Genomic DNA, 11,217 nt, shown 5'->3' on the forward strand with positions numbered 1-11,217 from the left:
ATGGTGATCTGTGATCAGTGATTATGACTTGCTGAAAGCTCAGATGATGGTTACCATTTTTTGGCAATAAAGTACTTTCTAATTGGGGTGGCTGGGTGGTTCAGTCGGTTAAGCATCCAACTCTTGATTTCAGCTCAAGTCATGATTTCAGGGTCCTGGGATCAAGCTCCACATCAGGCTCCATGCCCAGCTCAGAGTCTGCTTGAGAATAAATAAATAAATCTTTAAAGTACTTTCTAATTAAAGTGTACACATTGTTTTTTGAATAATGCTATTGCACACTCAACAGACGACAGTATAGTGTAAACATAACTTTTATATGCACTACGAAACCAAAAAATTCATTTGACTTGCTTTATTGTGATATTTGCTATGTGATGGTCTGGAACCAAGACCGCAATATCTCTGAGGTATGTGTTTGTGTATATATATATATATATTTATAAAAATTCACCTGTAAGAAAACAATGCAATAAAAATGGGCAAAGGATCTGAACAGCCACTTCACCACAGAGGATATATCGATATAACGCATATGAAAAGATGCTCAACATGAGTAGCTATTTGGGAAATGCATCTTAAAACCATAATGAGCTCCAACTACTTGTCTGTTAGAATGGCTAAACTTTAAAAACCTGACACATGGCACTGGGTGATGCAGGGAAGTGTTGAATCACTGTATCGTACACCTGAAACTAATGTAACACTGCATGTTACCTAACTGGAATTAAATGTTCCACTAAAATGGAACATGGACGAATCTCAAAGCCAATCTCAAAAAGGTATCTACTGTATGATTCCATGTATCTGGTATCTTGGAAGAGGCAAACTAAAGCATTGGAGAACGGAGGGGCACCTGGGTGGCTCAGTCGGTTAAGTGTCTGCCTTCAGCTCCGGTCGTGATCCCGGCATCCGGGATCGAGCCCTGAGTCGGGATCCCTGCTCAGTAGGGAGCCTGCTTCTCCTTCTCCCTCTGCCCCTCCACCCTTGCTTGTGCTCTCTCTCTCTGTCAAATAAATAAATAAAATCTTTTTAAAAAAAATAAAAGTGCTGGAGAATGGAGCAGTGGTTGCCAGGGGCTAGGGGTTGGGGAGAGCTTGATTACAGAGGGGCAACACTAAGGAATTTGGGGGAGGTGGTGGGACTGTTGTGTATCCTGACTGTGGTGGTTACAGCAGTCCATTCAGGTCTTAAAACTCCTAGAAAAGTGTGTGTGTGTGTATCTTGATTATGATGGTGGTTACACAGATATATACACTTGTCAAAACTCATGGAAAACCTAAAATGTGTGAATTGGATGTGTGTGAATTTTATGTGTGAATTTTATGCTATGGAAATCATACCTCAATGATACGGAATTTTTAAAAAAGCCTCGGGGTGCCTGGGTGGCTCATCAGTTGAGCGTCCGACTCTTAGTTTTGGCTCAGGTCGTGATCTCAGGGGTCCTGGGATGAAGCACCCTGTCGGGCTCCACACTCAGCAGGGAGTCTGCTTGGGGGTTCTCTCCCTCTACCCCTCCTCTCTCTCTCTGAAATAAAAAGTCTTAAAGAAAAAAAGCCTGCCCACATCAATTCCACTCCTCAAAAATAACCACTGTTGACAGTTTGGTATGTACCTGTCTAGAACATGTAAGCATGTCATATAAAGGGTTCTTCGGGTGCATAAATGGCATCATGGTACACAATAGATGCTTTATGTTGCTTTTTTCACTTCCAGGTCTTGGAGCTCTTACAGATATATGGATAAGCGCATATACACATATATATGTTCTATATATAAAATGGTGATAGATGTACTATATTTGTAATAGCTATATTGCAAGCCATTTTGTGGACATAACATCATTTACTCAAGCAGGCTCCCACTGTTGGATATTTAGGTCGTTGCTAGTTGTTTCACTATGACAAGCTACAGTGCTAACAGTGAACGACCCTGTGCATACATCTTTTTGCAAGTATGATGATCAGATAAATCTCTAGAAGTAGGATTACTGGGTCCTGGGGTATGTGTAATTTGAATTTTTTTAAAGATTTTATTTATTTATTTGACAGAGAGAGACACAGCGAGAGAGGGAACACAAGCAGGGGGAGTGGGGGAGGGAGAAGCAGGCTTCCCGCGGAGGAGGGAGCACGATGTGGGGCTCGATCCCAGGACCCTGGGATCATGACCTGAGCCGAAGGCAGACGCTTAACGACTGAGCCACCCAGGCGCCCCTGAATTTTTATACCTACTGACAGATTGCCCTCTATAGAAGCAAGCCGAACTTTTAGAAGGAGGCATGGGTGCATTTTGCAGTTTCCTATTCCAAATTCCTGAACTTCTCTCTTTCACAGGATCATGCCGATATTGAGTGGAAGTTTGCAAGGACAAAACTCTGGATGAGTTACTTTGATGAAGGCGGCACCTTGCCACCTCCTTTCAACATCATCCCCAGTCCCAAGTCATTTCTCTACCTTGGTAACTGGTTCAACAACACCTTCTGCCCCAAAAGAGACCCTGATGGTAGACGGAGAAGGCACAACTTGAGAAGCTTCACAGTAAGGCTTTTTAAAATTCCATTTTTTTTAGGTGCTCAGTAAATATTATTATTTTTTTATTAACATAATGTATTATTTGTTTCAGGGGTGCAGGTCTGTGATTCATCAGTCTTACACAATTCACAGCGCTCACCATAGCACATACCCTCCCCAATGTCCATCACCCAGCCACCCCATCCCTCCCATCCCCCACCACTCCAGCAACTCTCAGTTTGTTTCCTGAAATTCAGAGCCTTTTACGGTTTCTTTCCCTCTCTGGCTTCGTCTTGTTTCATTTTTTCCTCTCTTCCCCTATGATCCTCTGCCTTATTTCTCAAATTCCTCATATTAGTGAGATCATATGATAACTGTCTTCTCTGATTGACTTATTTCGCCGAGCATAATACCCTCTAATTCCATTTCTTTTTAAACAAAACTGTTTTCTATCTTCCCCCCTGCCCCACCCTTCATGACAGTCCCTATATTAAACAACATAAAATCACTCCAACCTACAGAGGCCTGGGGGTTTGTCAGGCAGGAGCTCCTGTGTTATTCTCCAGTCCTAACATAAAGAAATATATTCGAGTGGATGGGCTGCTGGGAGACCACTGATGTGAGCTCTCTGTCCATTTTCAATTACAGGAACGCCACGCTGACAGCCTGATACAGAATCAACATTATCAGGTAAAGCTCGTCCCAGTGACTAAGCAAAATCGTTCTTGGTCAGTTGGTGTGACCTCGGACAAGTCACTTAACTTTGCTGAGCCTCGGTTTCCGCATCTGTTAAATGGGGGTGATATAACTTAATTCACAGGGTTGTTGTGAGAATCGAGTGGTGAGCATGCATGTGTGATCATGTGTGTGTGATCGTGTGTGTTGTGTGTGTGCGCACGTGTCCTGGCACATTTAGTGGTAGCTATCATCATCACCGTCACTGACACAAAGTAGAGTGACCACGTGTGTGCCATTCCCAGGAGGCTAAGTAAAAAGTGGCCATCCTGAGGTGCCTGGGTGGCTCAGTCAGTTGGGCTTCCGACTCTTGATTCTGGCTCAGGTCATGATCTCAGGGTTGTGGGATCGAGCCCCGCGTACCTGCACCAGGCTATGCGATCAGTGGGGTGCCTGCTTAGGATTCATTTTGTCCCTCCCCCACTCTCCCTCTAAAATAAGTAAAATCTTTTTTAAAAAAAGAGGTCATCCCTGTAAAGGAGAAGTGTACATTGACTTTAAGAAAAATATCTGGATTATATAATAAGCAGACGTTGAAATCAGCAGACTTCGTGACACCAAAGAATGACTTTATCAATTCTACAAGAGGGAAGAACAACTCTCATCTTACAAGGAGGGTTAAAGTTTAATCCAGCCTGAAAGGGAGGGTATTGGCCATGACCATCCAAGGATTATTCCACTCTCATTATTCTGTAAATGTGAATCTGTGTTTGCCTTCTCTGTGGGCAGAAATGTTTCGTGTTGGATGAATTTGATTTTGCTGGCCCACTCTGCCACCACATTTGGACACACAGTCATTCTTCATTTAACCAATGGACTGAACAGGATTTTTGAGGAAAATGACTGGATCCCGGGAGGATTTCCTATTGCAAAGACAGTCTGAGCATGTTTTTTTCTTGACAGTGTTTCTTATTTTCCTGAGAGCCTGAGAAGAAAACTGAATGCCCCCCCTTTTTTTTAATTTCCAGGAAGTCATCAGGAATTTAGTCAAAAGATATGTAGCTGCTATGATAAGAAATTCCAAAACAAACGAGGGACTAACAGAAGAAAATTTTAAGGTAATTGAATCATGAAGTGGTTTAATTTCTCACTTCACATTTCTTAAGCATTATAATCTTCACAGGGTTCGAGGTTTCTGGTGATCATTTAACTGCCTATAATACAGCAAAACCCGCTATGATTTTTATGTTCTCTTAGAATGGTCTGTCATTGGGGCGCCTGGGTGGCTCAGTCGGTTAAGCGTCCAACTCTTGATTTCAGCTCAGGTCATGGTCTCAGGGTAGTGAGATCGAGTCCTGAGTCAGGCTCTACGCTCAGCAGAGAGTCTGCTTGTCTCTCTCCCTCTCCCTCTGCCCCTCCCCCCGCCCACTCATGTTCTCTCTCTCTCAAAAAAAAAAAAAAAAAAAAAAGAATGGTCTGTCATCCAGCTAATGGAGAGATTTCATCAATGTCTGCCACCATAATCAGCTTTATGAACAAAAGAAATTTGCCTTATGCATCCCTTTTAATATTCTGGGTGTCTCCCAGTGTGGGAATTGAGGGCTTTAAGTGTTGTGGCAAGGATGCACGGTGAGGGGCAAGAAAGCAAAAAGAAAATGCCTGCAAATGTAAAGGCCTTCTTTACTTCAGAGATATAAGATGAAGACCAATTAATCCATCATTAAATCTAAGATTTAACAAACCCTACCACAAAACATCAAAATTCTCCTAATACTAGCATTAGCCTAAAACAGTGGTTCTCAATCAGGGGCAATTTTGTTCCCTAGGGCACATTTGGCAATGTCTGGAGACATTTTTGGTTGTCACACTGGATGTGTGTGCTAGTGACATTTAGTGGGTGGAGATCAAGATTGCTACTAAACATCCTACAATGCATGGGACAGCCCCCCACACAACCAAGATCATTCAGCTAACATGTCAAGTGATTGAGAAACCCTACCTTAGAACACATGCATATTTTCTTTTTTAAAAAAGATTTTATTTATTTATTTGTCAGAGAAAGCACAAGCAGGCCGAGGAAGAAGCAGGCTCCCCGCTGAGCAGGGAGCCCGATGTGGGACTCGATCCCAGCACCCTGGGATCATGACCTGAGCTGAAGCAGACACTTAACTGACTGAGCCACCCAGGCGTCCACACATGTATATTTTCTAAGGAACATAAAAAGGCCATTATCCGTGCCTGGGTGGCGCAGTTGGTTGAGCCTCTGACTATTGGTTTTGGCTCAGGTCATGATCTCAGGGTCATGGGATCGAGCCCCGAGTCGGGCTCCACATTCAGCGCAGTCTGCTTGGGTTTCTCTCTCCCTTTCCCTCTGCCCCTCCCCACCTCTCTCTCTCGCCCTCAAATAAATAAATAAATCTTTTTTTAAAAGGCCATTATCCTAATCCATAGATATAACTCATCTATTGAGGGCCTGCTGTGTGCCAAGCACCCCACTGGGTGCTGGGGTACAGTGATGAGCAAGATATCACCAGCCCCCACTCTCATGGAGTGACACACAGACAGTAACAAGAGAAGGTGACAGGGACGCCTGGGTGGCTCAGATGGTTAAGCATCTGCCTTCGGCTCAGGTCATGATCCCAGGGTCCTGGGATCGAGCCCCACATCGGGCTCTGTGCTCAGCAGGAAGCTTGCTTCTCCCTCTCCCTCTGCCTGTCTGCCTACTTGTGATCTCTCTCTCTGTCAAATAAATAAAATCTTCAAAAAAAAAAAAAGAAAGAGAAGGTGACAAATGACTGAGTATTGTGACAGGATAAACACAGGATGCTGTGGGACAGAGAGCAGGGACACAACTGGGATCTGGGGAGTCAGGGCGGCTTTACAGAAGAAGCTGTGTTTTAGCTGAGGCTTGCAGATAAAGGAGAATCGCCGAGAAGAGTGTTCTAAGTGGAGAGAACAGCACAGGCAAAGACCCAGAGGCAAGAGAGACTATGTCCATGCAGGTGGACAGTAGAGAGCCCGAGGAAAGAGTAGGAAGGGCTGACACGGGGTCTTGAAAGACCTTGTAGCCCTTGGAATGGCATTTCTACTTTTATCCAAGGTCAGTGACAAGTTACTAAAAAGTTTTAAGCAGGGGAGCAAGGATCCAACTTAAGCTTTTAAAAGGTGGCTTTTAAAGGAGCAATCTAGCATCTAGGCCGTCAGTTAGAGAAGACATTTCCTGGGGACACCTGGGTGGCTCAATCAGTTAACCGTCTGCCTTCGGCTCAGGGTCCTGGGATCGAGTCTCGCATCGGGCTCCTTGCTCAGGTGGGGAGCCCGCTTCTCTCTCTGCCTGACACTCCCCCTGCTTGTGCTCGCTCTCTCTCTCTCTCTGACAAATAAATAAATAAAATCTTAAAAAAAAAAAAAACAAAGAAGAAGATGACATTTCCTCGGGACTTGAGTGGACAGGACCCCCTGTCCCCAAAGAGCAGTCTCTAACCTGACACGTTCCACTTCCCTACTTTCATTCCTTAGGGTCCTAAAAGCTTTTTCATCTTCCACAGTCTTTCTATATGCAGATGAGAGCTAGTACCTTAGTTGCAGGTTAGCGCTTTAGCAGGGACAAGTCTGTTGGTGTCCTCCTGGTAAGGGCCATCTGAAATCAACTTTGCCAACTGCACAATTTTTCCAATGGCCAGCCCTGCCCACAGAATTATTAACATGTTTTTCTTGTGCTGGAATAATGTGAGATTTTGCTGGTAGTCTGTGTACTTTGTGATTTGCCATTAGGCAAAACCTGGAACATTCCAAAGGACACCCAATGAGCCTATTTTGAACTAAAGACCAAGCTTCTTAATGTAAGGTGTCTTCTCTCTTGCCCTAGGAATTAAAGCAGGACATCTCCAGCTTTCGATATGAAGTACTTGACCTCTTAGGAAATAGGAAGCACTCAAGGAGAAGCTTTTCCACAAGCAGCACTGAACTCTCTCAGAGGGATGATACCAATGATGGCAGTGGTGGGGCTCGGGCCAAATCCAAGAGTGTCTCTTTCAACTTAGGCTGCAAGAAAAAGGCCTGCCATGGGCCACCTCTCATCAGAACCATGCCGAGAGCCGGGGGTGCCCAAGGGAAGCCAAAAGCTGAGTCATCAAGCAAACGGTCCTTCATGGGTCCTTCGCTCAAGAAACTCGGGCTCCTGTTCTCCAAGTTTAACGGTCATATGCCTGAACCCAGTTCAGAGCCAATGTACACCATTTCGGATGGCATCGCTCAGCAGCATTATATGTGGCAGGACATCAGATATTCTCAGATGGAGAAAGGGAAAGCAGGGGCCTGCTCTCAAAGCGAAATTAACCTCAGTGAGGTAGAATTAGGTGAAGCCCGGGATGCTGCTGAGAGCAGTGAATGCCCCCTAGCCTGTTCTAGCTCTCTCCACTGTGCATCCAGCATCTGCTCCTCAAATTCTAAACTTTTAGACTCCTCGGAGGATGTATTTGAAACTTGGGGAGAGGCTTGCGACCTGCTCATGCACAAATGGGGTGATGGACAGGAAGAACAAGTTACAACGCGGCTCTAAGTCAAACCCCTATCCCGTTGTGGAACACAAGAGAAAATTTGTAATTTCCTTGCTCTCAGAGGTGACATAGAATCTGATTCCCTCATTGCCCACCCCCCCACCACCACCACCACCAGAAAGGAGAGGGAAACTCCTAGTTATCTTCACTATCTTTTATAGCCACATTTTCCATTTTTTTGTTCTTGTTAGTATGATGATTATTATTGCTATGATTTGCCTTTTTATGCCTGTTAACTCGAAGTCCATCTCACAACCAACTGCAGGGGTGTTCACCCCGAATCAGCAGAGGTGCAGCCGGGTGCTTTCCCCTTTGGCTTTGCTTTTCTGACCCTTGCTTCCTTGAAGCTCCAGGTGCCACTTCGCTACTGTTGCTGCCGCGCAGATCTCTGACCTTCGTCAGGATCTCACGCCATTTCCCCACGGGGCTGCGGGACGAGCTCGGCAGTCCCCACCAGCTATCAGATGAGGCTAGCCAACCTGCCCATCTCTGTCGCCCATTCCAATTCGATGAACAGCATCAAAGGGAGACTGAACAGACTCCAAAGAATTGTCAGCTTGTGGTTTCTAGGTAGAACTGGCCTTCTCCTTGTTTTTGTTTTTAAACACAACGACTTCTCCTTATCGTGGGGGCTGTTGAGTGTTTTGTTTCTAAAAGATGTGTTAGTTTCCCAAGATGTGCTAGTGAATATTTACCGTGTATTATGTGTCCTATCTAATAAGTTAGTGAATTCCTTTCCTGTGTTTGTGTGTTTCAGTTGACTTACTACCTTTCAAAATGTGATAGTATTGAGATTAGTATTTAGGATGTGTGCTATTTTAAGAACTTCTGCTGCACTTTAACCAGTAGTCGCTACATCTCATACATTGGCAAGAAAAATAGCCGGTACATATATAGGGGCCTATCTACTGTTGATAGTTTTAATCATCATTGCTATCAAAAGCATTTCTAAGGTGAAAGTCTGGGTTTGAAAATATTTTTTTAATCAGAAAAATAACATCTTGCTGAGGTGTCGAAATCCAAAAAGAGCATCTTCATTTTCATTAATTGCATTCTGATGAAAAAACAATTTTAGGTCTAGATAACCTGATTCAGGTTGCAGTTTTAATATTCATTGCAGGCAGGGGAATTGCATGTGTCAACTTATGTTAGATATATAACATAACCCTAGCGCAATCCAAATTCTGTCTTCAAAGAAAGCCGAATTTATACATACAAACAAATTATTTTCCACAGCTCAAGAGTACCTCATCAAAATCTGAACGTGCAGGTTAAAAAATGAAGTCTATAATGCATATGGTCATCATGTTGACCCAATAACCACTGACTGATAACCTGCTCACCAAGGGTGGGGTTGTGGGTTTTTTGGGGGTTTTTTTGGCTTTGGTTTTTGTGGTTTTTTGTTTTGTTTTTATTATTTTTTACCAACATTAGCACAGAGTTGTCCCCAATTCACACTCTAACATATGACCCAAACAGCCCTAGGTGTGGGTCCTAGAGAGTAAATTAATAGTGCGTAGCTCAGAAAAGTAAGAAAGTTAGGTGTTGTTCTGTTCTTGTAAATGTCAACAGTAACAGAAATCCATCTAAATTCATGTGTGTACTTTCTGATACAAGTAAGTAAAATGAAACATTTTCAAAGAATGCATATATGCCTCCATATATCTGAATAAAGCTCAGATCCCAGGAAAAGTGATCAAGAGAACAAGCTGCATCGAGACCCATTTGATAAGAGGTTGTAAATTGTACAATTATTTGGTTGTCCCCAAATAATTCTTTGATCATGTCTGAAGTGATTATTTACTCAACTCCAATTTCTCTCCCGCTCCCCTAGGTTGGGCTATCATAAATGACCTTGACCTCAATAACAGGTGATTTTCCAGAAGGAAGGTTTCTAAATTTACAGATTCGACTTTTCCAGTTGTCAAACTTGCTTTTGATAATAAATAGCACCCGGGCTACCTCCCTAATTCATACTGATGGCACCAAAAACCAATACGTGGCCCTATTTCCTCAAAAGAAAAAGATACCTCTTTCTCACAAACACATGTACTTGTGATAAGCTAGGTAAAATTGTTCCAGCTGTCACTGTATCAGTTTGTCAGAAAACAAGGGCAGCTACAGAGCCAAAATAGTCTTCTCTCAGTTACATTCTGAGGACAGAATGTGCATAAATGATAGCAGCCAACCTTGACCACTAAAAGAAACCAGTGTCCTATTTTCATGGGCAGTACATTCCTTTTCAGATCTTCTCAGGGTTATCGTCTTTATGACTTGGGCTTACAACCGCACTAGCTACCTTGAGGCCTAGTTATGATGGGGATTGAGGCCAGTGAGCTGTTAAAGCTGGACAGCTATTGCCATAACTTCCATATTGGTGACATCAACAGTTTTATTCACTCTAACTCAGAAAAGTAGGAACTTGTAACATAGAAAGTAGAAAGGAAAAGAGATTTGTGTTCACCTTTGGGCCTCTGCAGACACTCTGGACCAGCTACTATCAAGAAAGGTATTTCAATTTTTGCCCTTGCTTCCCTTGCCTTTGGCGATCGTATCGCCAAAGGCAAGGGAAGCAAGGGCAAAAATGAACTATCGGGACTTCATCAGGATAAAAAGCTTTTGCAAAGCAAAGGAAACAGTCAACAAAACCAAAAGACAACCGACAGAATGGGAGAAGATATTTGCAAATGACAGATCAGATAAAGGGCTAGTATCCAAAATCTATAAAGAACTTATCAAACTCAACACCCAAAGAACAAAGAATCCAATCAAGAAATGGGCAGAAGACATGAACAGACATTTTTCCAAAGAAGACATCCAAATGGCCAACAGACACATGAAGAAGTGCTCAATATCGCTCGGCATCAGGGAAATCCAAATCAAAACCTCAAGGAGATACCACCTCACACCAGGCAGAATGGCTAAAATTAACAAGTCAGGAAACGACAGATGTTGGCGGGGATGCGGAGAAAGGGGAACCCTCCTACACTGTTGGTGGGAAGGCAAGCTGGTGCAGCCACTCTGGAAAACAGTATGGAGGCTCCTCAAACAGTTGAAAATAGAGCTACCATATGATCCAGCAATTGCACTACTGGGTATTTACCCCAAAGATACAAAAGTAGGGATCCGAAAGGGTACATGCACCCCGATGTTTATAGCAGCAATGTCCACAGTAGCCAAACTGTGGAAAGAGCCAAGATGTCCATCGACAGATGAATGGATAAAGAAGATGTGGTATATATTTACAATGGAATATTATGCAGCCAGCAAAAGGAATGAGATCTTGCCATTTGCAATGACGTGGATGGAACTGGAGGGTATTATGCTGAGCGAAATATGTCAAACAGAGAAAGACATGTATCATATGACCTCACTGATATGAGGAATTCTTAATCTCAGGAAACAAACTGAGGGTTGCTGGAGTGGGGGGTGGGGTGGGAGGGATGGGGTGGCTGGGTGATAGACACTGGGGA

At 43.6% G+C, this 11,217-nt stretch overlaps 1 protein-coding gene across 3 annotated transcripts in view; it reads left to right on the forward strand.

The window, feature by feature from the left end:
• The window catches only part of TRPC5 (transient receptor potential cation channel subfamily C member 5), a 262,537-nt gene extending 252,176 nt beyond the window's left edge, over nucleotides 1-10,361 (forward strand). For 2 of the 3 annotated variants that reach the window (XR_004297931.1, XR_004297932.1), the window contains exons 8-12: nucleotides 2,334-2,537; nucleotides 3,159-3,200; nucleotides 4,214-4,303; nucleotides 7,054-10,253; nucleotides 10,322-10,361. Coding sequence is in view for 1 of the 3 variants with exons in the window: in XM_032392736.1 (XP_032248627.1) it covers nucleotides 2,334-2,537; nucleotides 3,159-3,200; nucleotides 4,214-4,303; nucleotides 7,054-7,746 (1,029 nt within the window). In the remaining 2 variants the exon portion in view is untranslated. The other variant, XM_032392736.1, reaches the window with a different exon arrangement.
• Nucleotides 10,362-11,217: the final 856 nt, after the last annotated feature.

Source organism: Phoca vitulina, unplaced genomic scaffold, assembly GCF_004348235.1.
Source record: "Phoca vitulina isolate PV1807 unplaced genomic scaffold, GSC_HSeal_1.0 scaffold69, whole genome shotgun sequence".
In the NCBI taxonomy this organism is placed as follows: domain Eukaryota; kingdom Metazoa; phylum Chordata; class Mammalia; order Carnivora; family Phocidae; genus Phoca; species Phoca vitulina.